This window comes from Pteropus vampyrus, unplaced genomic scaffold (genome assembly GCF_000151845.1).
Source record: "Pteropus vampyrus isolate Shadow unplaced genomic scaffold, Pvam_2.0 Scaffold26, whole genome shotgun sequence".
Lineage (NCBI taxonomy): Eukaryota > Metazoa > Chordata > Mammalia > Chiroptera > Pteropodidae > Pteropus > Pteropus vampyrus.
Window position 1 is genome coordinate 12,738,988 of NW_011888807.1, and position 14,626 is coordinate 12,753,613.

General features: G+C 33.2%; 1 protein-coding gene across 5 annotated transcripts in view; it reads left to right on the forward strand.

Moving 5' to 3' along the window:
• Nucleotides 1–14,626, forward strand: part of ROBO1 (roundabout guidance receptor 1) — a 376,938-nt gene that overhangs the window by 265,893 nt on the left and 96,419 nt on the right. For all 5 annotated transcript variants that reach the window (XM_011356421.2, XM_011356422.2, XM_011356425.2 and 2 more), the window contains 3 exons: nt 1,667–1,787; nt 2,125–2,263; nt 4,230–4,357. In XM_011356421.2, coding sequence (XP_011354723.1) covers nt 1,667–1,787; nt 2,125–2,263; nt 4,230–4,357 — 388 coding nt within the window. The remainder of the gene's footprint in view (nt 1–1,666; nt 1,788–2,124; nt 2,264–4,229; nt 4,358–14,626) is intronic.

Sequence of the window (14,626 nt, forward strand, 5' to 3'; positions counted from 1 at the left end):
AGTGTATTGATATTTAACTTTTGGAACATATTTTTTCATGTGACTTTTTTTGTATGATTCTGTTTGAAAATTTAGATTAGTATATAAAACTATTATTAACATATTTTGTAACTGCTATAAACCTTTATAGGAATACTTAATTGGATAACAGGCTAGATTTTGTTTATAAAAGCAGTTTTCATTACACAAAAATTTTTTGAGTGACTACTGTTTGCAGGCATAACTCTCAGTCGGAGAGAAAGAGTCATGAGCAATGCGGAGAAAAGTCCCTGGATGGTTTCTATTGTGGTACCTAGTAAATCATGATCATTTTCTAAGTAAAACACTATCAAGTTCTAAAGCCACAGAAATTAAAACTGCTCTTCTAATAATTTTCAGTTGCAGGAATTTCATCTTTTGTATTCTGGTTCTGGATTTGACTAGAACAATTTTGTTGTTTAGTTTCACATTTTGATCAGTAATTAAAACTTTAATAAACATAGAATTTGTAATATCTCAAAAAAGCTGCTCTTCTAATATTTGGTTTGTTCAAATACATAAAGACTTGGTCAAAGTATCTAGCTTTAGTTCAGGTGTCTGGATTAAAATAAAGCAATTTAGGCATTACAAAAGAGTATGGCCCCCCCTTTATAAAGTAGTAGTTTCAATAAACTTCTAGTGTATGATGAAAAACAACTCTGTTTGAATGGTTCCCTCCCTTCCTTCTTTCCTACCCCTTCCCCCCATTTTTTAAAATTTAATTGATGCACAGTGCAAAATAACTGTGAGGTCAAAACCTCCATGAATAAACATCCTGGAAGTTCTCCCTGAGAGAATCTTTCTAAGGTTCAGAGCATTACAGATATTTATGTGTAATTGAACTTAGCTCCCCACCAAACACATATTAAATTAAGTAAAGATAGTTCAGTTTCCACATCCCAGTCTTAATTCATGGTTAGCTTCAGCCTACGTATTGTACTGAGAGTCTGCTTATGTTTGTAATTGATTCTTCTTCAAATAATTAAATGGTCAAGAGTGTACCAGAATGGCTTTCCAGATTATTTACTGGGATCCAGTCAGGCTCCGCCTCCAAAGTCCCCAAGAAACTGGGCAGCAGCAGCGCCTATATTTTTGGGGACATGTCAAGTTTTGCAATGTTCTGGTAATTAAGATGTAGTTCTTTAAAACAACTCTAGCAAATTAAGTAATTAGAGACATTTTTATTTCCACATCTTATAATACTAAAATATGCATTCTTGAAATCATTTATAGCTAATATGTATTTACATATTAATTATAGTCATATGGTATTGAGAATTTCATTTTTCTTTCTTGTACTTGCTAACCAAACTATTCATGTAATTTTTGTTTGTTTGTTTTCATTTAACTAAATATTATGAAATAACTTGGCTGGTTTGAAAACACAAATTTCTAGTTATATAGAATATAATAACTTTACAAGAAATATAGGTAAGTAGAAATGTTTTGCCTCTTTTATATTGTACCTTTGGAATAAATTATGTTTAAAGTCACTACCTCTAAATATAGCAAGTACTACACATCAGCTTTTTGATATAATTATGCTTTGTTTATATGCTTAGAAAGTAGACTTCACTTACAAAGACCTCTATCATATAAACATAGCTGAAGCAATTTTAATAACGTGCATGTGAAACTTTTTTTTAAGATACGAGGAGGAAAGCTCATGATTACTTACACTCGCAAAAGTGATGCTGGAAAATATGTTTGTGTTGGTACCAACATGGTTGGAGAACGTGAGAGTGAAGTAGCAGAACTAACTGTTTTAGGTAAGTACAGTTTTATCTTATTTGCTCACTATAAAGCTTATACTTTATTATTATTTAGTATCTTTACACAAGAGAGGAAGAAATGACCTTTCTCGAAGGTGAACCAACATTTTGGGGAGTGGGAAGAGGAGAGAAGGAATCAATAAAGCAGCCTGAGACAAAGTAGCCAAGACATGAGGAAAACTAGGAGAAAACATTAAACCTAGGGAGGAACTTCCAAAAGTAGGGAACTATGTGAAATAGTGTTTTAAATTATAAATCTATTCTGGCTGAACATACGAAATAATTTTCAGTGTGCTCATCTATTTTTTCTTGAGATGACTTTTTCTAATTTTAGAGAGACCATCATTTGTGAAGAGACCTAGTAACTTGGCAGTAACTGTGGATGACAGTGCGGAATTTAAATGTGAGGCCCGAGGTGACCCTGTGCCTACAGTACGATGGAGGAAGGATGATGGAGAACTGCCCAAATCCAGGTACAGACCAGAATTTAATGATGTGATTAATCCACTCAGAATTCCTATGTTCTCATCAGACCAATGTTCACATACGTGTCATTAGAACAGTCTCCTCTAGATTTCTTGATAAGGGGCCAGACACTGCACTAGAGATGATTAGAATCTGGAGGTTGCCATGCTTTCTCTGAGGATTTCAGATAAGAACTATGCATTCATGACCCTGGCGTGCCCTGGGAACTTTAGTAAAATGTGATATTCCTTAAACAGGTTTCTCTTTTTAATCAGGCCACGGTTAATACCAATTTCTTATGTGGGCATTGGTAGGGAAAGGAAGAGAGTACAGCACTAAAAGTATAGCTGTGAACCTATTAAAAAATGAGCTGTTTTTTCCTTAGCTACAGCATCACCAGGGAATAGTAAAAGAAGTCAGTTTCTTGATATGTGTCAAGTCCTTAAATTGGCTAGGAGCAGAGATATACTCATAGCCTTAGGGAACAAGGCAATGAAATGAAGCTTTCAGATATTGTTTTTAGGCTGCCTTTGCCTAAAGGATGAGTGTATCTTGTCCTTCAATAAGCATATGTTGAGCCTTTGCTAGGTTTTGGGATTAGAACAGTGTCTCAGACATACTTTCTGCTCTCAAGGAGCTCACAAAGGATACGTGTATGAATAGATAGAGAATAAAGCAGCAAACCCTTGCGTCACGTATAAAGGTAGACATGTCAGAGCAGGCAATCAGGACAGAGTTCTCAAAGAAAAGTGACAAGTAAGCAATGCTTTGGAAAAAATATTGGGTAAGCAAGAAAGAGGAGAAGAGTATTCCTGGAAAAAAGACATCACAGTGTGTATGCAAATCTGAGAGAGAATATCTCACGTTCTGAATGGTAGAAGGCTTAGCATGGCTAGCTCAGAGGGCATGTGGCAAGAAGGTAAGGGATATCAGGTTAGAAATATTAAGGCCAAATTATCAGGGGTGTGTATTAATAGACTGAAGTATTTTGAATTATGTTTTCTGTACACTGATGAGGTAAGGGAGAATACTATGAACTGATTAGAGAAAATATTTATTTTAATACTATGGATATTACATTAACGTGGAGAGAGACTAGTATCGGGGCACCCTTCTTGTTGTTGTCCATGTAAGAGATATGAATGGTCTGAACTAAGAGATGAGATCGAAATAGAGGTCCATAGTGGCCCCTATGAATCAGATGATTTGTACGACATAGGGGACTGCTGAAGGAACCTAGGTAGATTGTGTTAGGAGAAGGAGTTTGTTAATGCGAAAGGGTAAGAAAAGAGATTTTTATTTAACGTATTAACAACTATTAGGCGCCTGTGGGATATAATGTCTAATTATTAATCAGTTGAGATTATGAATTTGGAGCTTAGATGAAATAGGGGTGGAAATGTTTGAGTGTTTGGTCAATATATAAACTATAATAGATAATATAACTCATGGATATTATGTTAAATAAAAGAGTTAAAGTAAAACTTAAAGGGGAACCCAACATTTGAGAAAGAAGATGAGACGAGGCAAGTGAGCTCTAGGATGAGACTATCTGGGTTCAAATATCAACTCTGTTATTCAACTAGCCAGGTTACATGATTCTTCATGCAATGGTTATAAGAATTTTAAAAAGTAAAATCTGTAAAATACTTAAAGACTGCCATATAGTAAGAATTGAGTGGTCACTATTCTTTAATTTTAGTATGAGTACAGTAGATTGAGGAAATAAAACAAGTAAGGGCCAAATTTTCCCCAATTTTTTTTAGAAAGTAGTTTGATATTTAAACACATTTAAATGTAAAAACAAGATCTTTTCTATCTGCATGCTGACTTAGAGGAATGCCACATTTTACATTTTATTTTAAATTTTCTAAAGAGAATATAGTATGTGATTTGATGCATAGGTGTGTCTTATAATGATGAGATCCTTCAAATAGAAAGTGACTTAACTGCTTTCTTTTGTTATGTCACTAGGTATGAAATCAGAGATGATCATACCTTGAAAATTCGGAAGGTAATGGCTGGTGACATGGGCTCATATACTTGTGTTGCAGAAAATATGGTTGGAAAAGCTGAAGCATCAGCTACTTTGACTGTCCAAGGTAAGGTTTAGGGAACATTACTCTGTGGTTGTTTTATTATAAGAAATATGATGTTGATATTTGAAGAAAACATTATTCATTAGAGTAATCTGTATTAAATATAGGCTTTAATAGTGCTAGAAATATTTTATTTCAAACATATTTTAAAGAAATTATTTTGCCTGTGGGAGCTCTATAAGTGTTTGTTATAGGAAATTGAATTAAATTTTCAAAATTATGTAGAGTTCTGTCTTGGACAAGTAGAGAAGGGTCTTCAAACGTAGAACCCTTCTAATATCTTAATTAAATAAAAGCTATTGCCAAAAACTTTGTCTTTGAATGCAAACAAATCTACCATTCCCTTAGATCATGTACTTTCAAGGATCTGTACAATTCGGAACACAAAAATGAGAAGATTCTATTCCCCTCTAGAATGTAAGATCCATCCATAGAGTAGAGACTTTTGCAGTCTTTTTCCGTGCACACAATGCCTGTGATAAAGCAGACACTCAATATATATTTATTGAATGAACTGCACACTCTAATTTTGATAAAGATTTATTATTTGCTTTTTTATGATGCCATATTCTGTGACTACAAGTTTTTGAACGTCAGAGTCATGTCTTAAACTGATATATAGAAATGGTCTGTCACCTCCTTTGTATTCATAATCCAGATGTTTTTCATTCTCATAATCCCTTTTCTCCTTTCTCCATGATGTCATACTGGTTATTTTTACTATGTCTCATCTGAGAATTTTCTCTCATTTTTTTTTCTTTTTAGGTACAAATTGTTTATTGTGGTTTGAGTGACAGTGACCCTCAAAAAAAATTTTGTTGGTGAAAAAAATTCCCCATTTTGACAAGTATATAGAGTAAACAGGGATCTTAGCCATAAACCATTTAGCTCGTTTCTTGGTCTGACATTAGCATCACTTGGTGCTGTCACTTTTCTAACACTGTCTCCTCTAAGGCTATTATGAAGAAAAAGGTGGCTTTTGAGGGAGTGCTTCTACTGTGGGCTTTCTATAAAATAGCCTTGCGGGCTTTTTACAGTAGAAATAAAAAAAAAAAAAAAAGAATAAAGAATATTTCCTTCCTGTCTCTAAAGCCATTACGTCTCACTTTGAGGTTTTTAGCTGAACCTCATAAAAACAAAAGAATTTTTTTTTTAAAAAAGGAAAAGATCAAGAACAAACATTGAATTTCTAAGACCTAGACTATTCCTCTTTAATCTAAGGTAGACTTGAATTCCACATTAAGGCTAAAACTGTAAGAAAAGAAAACCCCTTTACATTTAGAGAAAGCATAAATTTAAGAGATGTCAGATTCAAGTTCAAAAGCCCTCCAGAGGGAGTGAAAGTAGCTTGGGATGAATTCAAGACATGAAAAGGTGTGTCTGTCTCCAGGCAATTGTGGAAGGAAGGCTGATTGTCTATCACATTAGTCAGAGAGATGTAGTACTGCACTTTATGTTTTAAAGTACTTTACCTTGAGAGTCTGATGCTTTTATAAATAATAGCCATTCTGTTGTGTCTACAGTAGACATTGAAATCAAAAGAGTTTCTTCTTGCAACTTTAAATTCAATTCCAAAGCTAATTCAGCCATAAGTTTTCCATATGGAATTCTTACTCCCTATGCTAGCATTTCAATGGAAATTAGGTACAAATGATGAAATCCAGAAAATAACTTGAGAAACTTAGTTCTTATTTCAACTGCATTGGGTTTTCTATAAACTTATGAGAGATCTGTTTATAGTTGAGAAGGTATTTTATTTAAATATTAAAATATACATATTAATATCTGTTAAAATATCTTTAACATGCTAGAATAATATACAGAATATGTCAAAGAAAAAATATGATTCCCAACTGTAAAAGATAGCTAAAAAGGGGGGGGGGAACCCTGTCAAAGGAAACTTGAGAAGTCATATCTTTTTCCTTCATTTCAGATTAAATGTAGACAATTACTAGTTACTACAAAGGAAACTAATCAGAAATGAATCCATTTATAGCAGGAAACAATTATAACAGGAAATTCAGTACTGTAGTTGTTTTTGATTTATGCATTTTATTTGTGGTTTATTTTTAGAAGATGCTTTTTTAGTCAGTATAGGATTAGAAATAATTTTTCCCTTTCCTCACTCTTCATACAATGGCTATCTAATTTTGAGAACTGATGTTGGGCAACAAAGTTCTGAGCTTCAAGTAGAAGTTATGGGGAAAAACTCTCAAATACCGGTGACTGATGTTTCACCCTCAATACAGGCATGATTAGTTACAATATTTAAAAAATTAATTTGAAAATTACTTCTTTTTATTTTCCTTTTTTTTTCTCTTAAGATCCCAATTCTGCTCTTTTGGAGACTCTACCTGTATATATTTCCTTAAACATCCCTTCCTTAACTTTAAGGATTTCTTTGGTTTTTCTACTTGTGCACCTACCATTCACATTGCTTAGCTTGGTACTGAGCATCTAGTAGACACTCTATTTAATAAATACTTATTACAATTTGAAATATGTATATGGACTCCAGCTTTCTGCTTGAATGGTAGAAATATCACAGGGATGTCCTAAGAAGGAATTCAAGCAGTTTCTGGTGGCTTTGATCCTGAGTGCCAACAGTAGGTTCAGTTGGATGAAATTTGAATAGGTTGTCATCTATGAGGGCTGCTGGGATCTGTGTTTGAAAAGGAGCTCTGTAAAACTTAGGACAAGGCAGAGTGTCCTAAACTTATTTGAAGTTTACTGTCTGAATTTAATACTTAAACTTATCTGAAACTTGGTAAATATACCAGTTATCAGGCATGCGCCTGGAGCACCCAATTTAGGAGATCTGAATTGAGGCACAGAAATTTGTTTTCATTACTAATTTTTAAATAAGCAAGCTTGTGAATCCCTGAATTGAAGTTACCCCTAATGAGCTAATAGAAGGAATAAAAGGCTTTAAAACTTTTCTTTAGAGTTTGGGAATTACCAGAGCTGGAAAAAGTGTGTTACAAAGAATTGTGTAGCTCAGAGCATAGACTTTGGCATCAGATAGAATTTAGTTGAATTCTGTCTATATCGTTTACCAACCATGTGACCTGGAAAAGGTTATTTAAACTTCCTGAGCCTCAGAAAGTTTCCCCAGGTATAAAATGGGTATTGTATATAAACCTCACAGAATTTTTATAAAGATTTTTTATATATATATAACATAAGTATATATATCTATATCTATATATATATATTTTTGTTTATAATGTTTAACATTGTTACAGAGTAAATGTTTTATAAATAAAAAGCATTATATTTAAATTAGTGTTATTACTATTGATAGTTTTATTGCTTAATTTTAATAATTAGTGGTTAATTAGTAAGAAAAATAATATTCGGATAAATCTAGACAGGTAGTTCTCTTTCTGCTATTGTAAACGGGGAATCATAAATGCTAATATAGTCATGATAATTTATTACCTGATATTACTTAAAACTCTTCTCAAATATAAAATATTACATTTTCATTAGAAAACACCTTATTGGCTTTTATAGTAAATGTGTTGGATCTTGTTAGTGCTGTCAAAACTAGTATTAGACTTGTGTTGAAGTTTGGCAAAATACCTGGATAAATTAATGAAAATTATGACCATTTGGGAATAGAAATGATTGAAAAACTATTACATTTTATGTGCAATGGAATGTTATTGTTAAAGGAAAAACTTTCAGCACAGGGTATTTGACCTCAATTTCGATTCTCTTGCCTCCAAGAGTGACTGTTTTCCTATTATTTGGACTCAGCATTTCAGGTTATCTTTCTACAAATTAGGGATATTTCCTAGTAATTAATTCATTCTAAGACTAGTAAGGTTATCAATGAGCAAATATCCGCAAAAAATTGCTCCTTTATGACCACTTGGAAGCTTCAAAAAGCGCACCAAACCATGAGTAAAATATGAGGTCACACCCTGTTAATAGTAAGTCGCTGTAGCCCTAAAACCTATACTACTTATATATCTCACGTATAATTGATTGGATTACTTCTTCTTGGTCAGCAGAATGTGAAAGCCATTGAGCCAAATCTAAATATTGATTATTTATAACATAGATGATTTAATTTTACTTGGAAAAGAGGCAAATCATAGTAAATGTTGGAGCTATTAGGAAGTTTCTGATTAAAAATATGTACATCCAAGCCTCTGTAAAATTTAGTCAATAAAAAGAACATCCCAATTTCATTAACCTGCATGTCCATTTTGGTATATCAGTGAAACTAATTGTCAGAATGAGACTCAAAGGCTCTGCAGTAATTTCACCTATTGAAAAATAATTAATGTTTATTACATTACCAGTAAAAAATGGTTAAGTAATACTGTTTGGAATGATTACAACAGGAAAAGTATTTCTACTTAACACTCAGTTAACCAGAAAATGTAGTTGACCTGAACTTGATAGTCTGTCATTTTCTGAAATAAGCAAAGGTTTATTACCTATAAATTTAAACGATCCATGCCGTAGCATTTATACTTCATGTTTGTTTGTCTGTATTTCCTCCATATGTATAATATCTATATACCTCCTCAGGAATTCTCTTTGTAAATGTAAAATATACAGACAAAATGAGGCATCTTTTTAAAGACATCTTACCTCAATTTTTATTTTTTCCATTGTTATATTTTCACTTTAATATCTCATTTTGACAAGTGTTAGGATTGCTGGCTCTGCCTTTGTAGAAAAGAGTTATCTTCTGAACTAGCGTTTCATATTGCATAATGATCCCATCTTTTAAGGAAAAAAGATATATACCAGGTATTTATAACCATTTTATAGGTTGTGACATACCTATAAAATATAAAATCTAACCAGAACAGAATAGATGCATAGAGGCTCCCTGCCAGGTTTTTAAACAGTATACCATTGAAACTGCTAAAATTTATGCCTCTGCTTGGTATTCCAAGAATGGTCACAGGTTTGTTTTATGTTTTACTATCTTAATCTAAACTGATTGGGTCTTTATTAAATGCTTGCCATATGGGGCTTGGGGTTTTTGGAATCACATGATAGCCAACTTAATTTTGTTACTTGTTTTAATTTTTGAACCAATTCATGGTTAATTTAAAAAGCAAGTGCTTTTTTTCCTCACCTTTGGCTGAAGGTAGCTAGCTTTTAAGAAAAGCATGGTGGATGCAGCTTCAAAACAATGAAAAAGAAAATAAAGAAAAAATATAATTTTATTTACTATAGTATTAATAACAAACCTTTTAAATTAGTAATTATGATGATCACGTTGATAGCTTTTTAAATAATTTCATTTTGAAGGGTGGTATCCCAAAAGAAAGATAGATGATAAGGCCACAAATAGTTTAAACTCTAAATTTCTCCCACTTTCAAGTTTATCCATCTCCTCTAAGATTTCTTATGGCTCTTTGCTTCAGTGATATTCATTGCTTAAACAGGCAAACTAGATGGTATTATTAATCTTTCCACTCTCTTTCCAACTTTACAGATAAAGCAGCTCTTGTTACTGTTACAATTTAACTTCCAAAGTAAATATGTGACTCTCTATCACCAGAGTGATCGTGTTTCCATGACTGTGTCTGTCACAGGAAACCAAACTGAAAACGTACTTCCACACACCAGCCATTTTCCAAGCAATCACATAATATCTTCATTGAGTTGAACCATTAAGAAAATCTAATCCCAGTTTCGCTTGTCTCTCTTTCAACAGGAACAAAAATACACTTAGTCCTCCTGTTTCCCTTTAGCCCTGAGTGCTGGGCCAGTGAGACACAGGAAACTGGACATTTAGATCTTAGTTCACACGCCACTGCACTCTGCAGGCCCCTCACAGGGACCAGTTTATTCTTTCAAGCTCAAGAAACAGTTGCTTTTCTGCCCTTTCAGCAACTGCTCTATTAAAAGAAAAGGCAGATGCCAAACATCTCTGAACCAGGAGATGCTCTGCTGCCAGACGAATAGGATTTCTGTGAAATCTCAGCTCTTTTCTCATAAGTGCTTGTCCATGTTTTTCTTCCCTTGATGTGAAATTACTCTGTTCTTTCAACCTCACCCCATTTTGTTTTTTTTTAAATTATAAAATATGGTATCATGAATGATGTTGCTATTCCTTTAAATTTATATTGTTGGCATACAATAGGAATGTTCAAATGAATCATCCAAAAGATATGCATTATCTTCTGAAGAATTCTTATTTTGTCTGATGTTTCACATACATATTTATGCCGACTATGCAGTGAAGGAACACAACACTTCCTCATTAGGATTGATTAGACACTGACAACTTCTGGAAAGCTGAGCCTTAAAGTATGAGATTGACATGAGACCAGGGAGATACAAAGGTAGAAAAAAAAAAGACATGCTATCTTTTGGCTGACTTAATTACTACTAATGGGATGTTTTCTAGAGCTTCTTTCCTTGCATGCTAGCGAACCACATGCTTCAAACAAGAAGCTTTGCTAAAATATCTCAGGCACTGAAGTTTATAATTGACATCTATGTTATGTCCCAGTGAACTAGGATTTGAACAGTACAACAGTAGTAGCTAACCCAGAGTGTGATTATTTACTGGGAAATAATACTGATACGGTGAAAATGGGAGCAGACTAGGCATCAGAAGCTGAATTCGCTCATATTCTCTATTCAGTTGAAGGCAATGCAATCTGTAGATACACACCAGTAGATAGCTGGGGTGTTGTGGGGTCATGCTTTACTCTCTCATTTATCATAAGCCAACCATCACAAATTGCCTTTTAAATATTTAACGACTCTCTTACCTTTTTATAATTACTTTAATTCATTCCTTTCTTGCCTCCAATTTGTCCCAAGAATCTGTTCTTCACACAATGGTCTTCTACCGAAAACACAAATCTAGTTAGATTAGTTCTATCCAAAAAAAAATTGTCATGGTTCCCATCTCTCTAGGATAATGTCTAAAGCACTTAACTAGTGCTCTGCCTGGCTACCTAGCTCCCTCTGTTGCTTCTTCCTTCAGTCTAATATCACTGTATTGTTTAGATATTTTTTTCCATGCACATACTGTGTAGCTTACTTCTGGGCTTTTATTTATATTGGTCCCTTGATCTAAAATGTCTTTCCCCCTACTTACCCATCTTATACTTGCTAAATATTCCTATTGTTGGACTCAGCTTAGATATGCATCCTTCAAGAAGCTTTGCAGACAGCCCCTACTCCAGTGCAGGTTAAGGATACCCCATTCGTGTACCAATTGAATGCAGTTGTCACCCTTATTGCATTCCTATGTCTGCCTCACTTGACTAGGAGTTCCTTAGAGGCACACTTTGTTTTCTTTACTTTCTTAGTCTCGTTGTTTGCTGCAGTCTTAGGGGCATCCTTGGTGCTCATACATCATTATCTGTGTGAGTGAATCAAGAGCTGCCCTATATGTCAGCTGTAGGATCCTGGGCAAATCACTTCTGCTCTAGGTTTCAGTGTTCTCATCTGTTCAAAAAAATGAATATACGTATAATATAAACATCAATGAGCTGATATGAAATAAATTAAGATAATAAAATAATTATTCTCACAAAATAGTTTGTGGATTACAAATTGCTTATGCAGAAGAAATTATTGTTGTGATTATTTTTCTCATCAAATTCTTCCTAAATAATTAAAAATCCATCAGATTCTCAGTAATATTTATTTTTTCCATAGAGATTTGTTTATTTTTTAATAGCTACTTATTGTAAAGTTTGGTAATTGTTTTACTTTTCTGCAAAAATTGTTTTCTGTAACTTGTTGATATTGATATCTATCTTTGAAAATTACTCCTTAGTATTTCTTTGGAAGGTGTTTTAAAGAGACATCTTTTCTCCTTTTCCTTTTCCTCCTCCTTCTTCTTCTGCTGCTGGTGCTGATGCTAGAAAATATTCTGTAAAACAGAACTAATAGCACAGTGTTTTTCAACAGACACACTTGGATTCAAATGCTAAACGTACAAGTTATTAAATTTTTTATTTTAAGTTTTCTCATTAGTAAAATGGGGCTGAAAATGTCTCTCTCATAAGATTATTGTGAGGATTAAATGAGCTCATAACTATGAAATATTTAGCACGTTCTTTGAAGCATTTAAATGCTCAATAAAAGTAGAAGTGATGATGACATAAAAGAGGAGGAGGTCACCTCAGTGATGTGATTTTATATGTGTCAGAATCAGGACTTGGTGTACTTTTAGTGCTCTTAGCTGCCTATCACTAGCTATAGTTCAAAATTAGGGTCTGAATCATGTGTGCGTCTTCCAAAATACTTTACATAGATATGCAGTAAGTACTTTTTTAATAAACAGTGACTATCAAGGCTTCCGTAACAATGGTTAATACATGTCAATTTTTATTCTAGTTATCTCAGGGAATAGTAGATAAGTGAGGTATAATACAAAAAAAAATCTGCTTTTGGTTAAAAATCCTTTTTGTTTGTATTATCTATATATGATGCACATGCATACACATGCATTCGAGACATAATAATGAGTTTTTTTAATTAACCACATCTATAATTAACATAATTTCTTTTGATCTTTAAACATAATTATTATTCTTTCTGGTATGTTCAATGCTACTAAATTTCCTGACAGAATCAATGTTGAATCCCTTCACTGCTTCTTTTATAAATACAATTCATATATTGGAACAATTTAATTAGCTGGAGATAAAAATAATTTGGGTAGATGGTCCCCAGTAATAACTTACATATAACTTAAAACTTTAATAGTCTTGAAAATGGATCAGAAGGTATAACCCATTAAAAGAAATGTGTATCTGTGCATTTGATCATTTTCTAAGATGCGAAGTAACAACTTTGAAGATAACCAAAACACACAGTTAATCTTATGCAGTGTAACATACTCTGTGTGTGTATGTGCGTGTGAATTTTTTTTCTATTTTTTTCTCCTATGGATCAATGAATAATTATTTCAGAATGTGTAATTAAAATTTATGTAAAAGTAAAACAATATAGCTTACTGTGGATTTCAATGCCAGTACTAGAGGATAAATTTTAATAAACTTGGCATTCAAAAAACAACTCTGGGGTAAAGAAGCCTTATTTTGTAAACTGGTGGTTTCCATATACAGGATTCATTATGTTTAGCTTTCTATCAGTATATGAGATCTTTGTGTAAGAGTCATATGACTTTTAGAGTTCGTATGATATCTAGGCATAAAAGAAGTAATGAGAGAGAAAACGGGCCTTTAAGTTCTGAATTTCCTTCCTTTGATGTAGACTTCATTTAAATCATTTGTTGGAACAGTTTGCTTAAATTGCTGATTTCAGAAAAGCTAGCAGTATAATAGTACATTGTTTCTGACCATTAACACGGTTATTTGAGTCAAAGCCAAAACTAATAGTGTCAAGGGGCCTTTTTGCAGGTTCAAGTTAGGTTTACTACAATCCAAGATCCTAGTTAAGAACTGTGAGTTCATCAGCATTTTGATGAAACACATATTATAAGACCCCCAAAGCTTTTCTTGATGACATTAAGAACCTTGAAATGTGTGTGATATGTTTGCCAGACTCTGACAAGATAGAGCAGACTGGTTCATTGGAGAATGATTCTTCATAACATATGGCAATAATCCACAAAGGCCTAGTAAAATCAGAGGTACTATAGTAAATAGCTCTTCAGAGGTTGGGAGATATTCACACACACACACACACACACACACACACACACACACACACACACCTTTTTATATATTGCAATTCTATATTTTATATATAAAATTATAGTATATATATTATATATTATAATGCACACACATCACAATGTTATATTTATTTGCCAACTCCTTTATGTATGTATTGCTACTTTTCATACTGAACTCAAGTCTTATTCAGAATGCCTTATAAGATTTGTTGTGGATTTTTTATGATTTGTTGTTGTCGCTGTTTATTTTGTGGTTAAAATAATGATTTAAAAAATCAATAGACAATTTTAAAGGCTGATGAGAAAAAGAGATTTGAGATTGTAAAAAGAAAACCCAAGAAGACAATGTGTTAGTGGAGACCTTTAAAGAATCAGTATTGCCAGCAGAGCTTTTTGTGAGCAGACTGAGAGTAAAATGCCTTCAGCCAAGAGGTTTAATGAAGTCCCACTACAGAATTTAACAAGAGAATGATTTGTGAGAATGGCTCCCTCTCCAAACTATTCTGATCCAGTGGTGTAAATAGGACGCTGAGCTCCACTCCTGCTGACTTTTTTTTTTTTCATGCTATTTGATTTGATTGAAACCCAGCAGTATTATAGCCTATGATTCTTTTCCTTTTTTTTTTTTT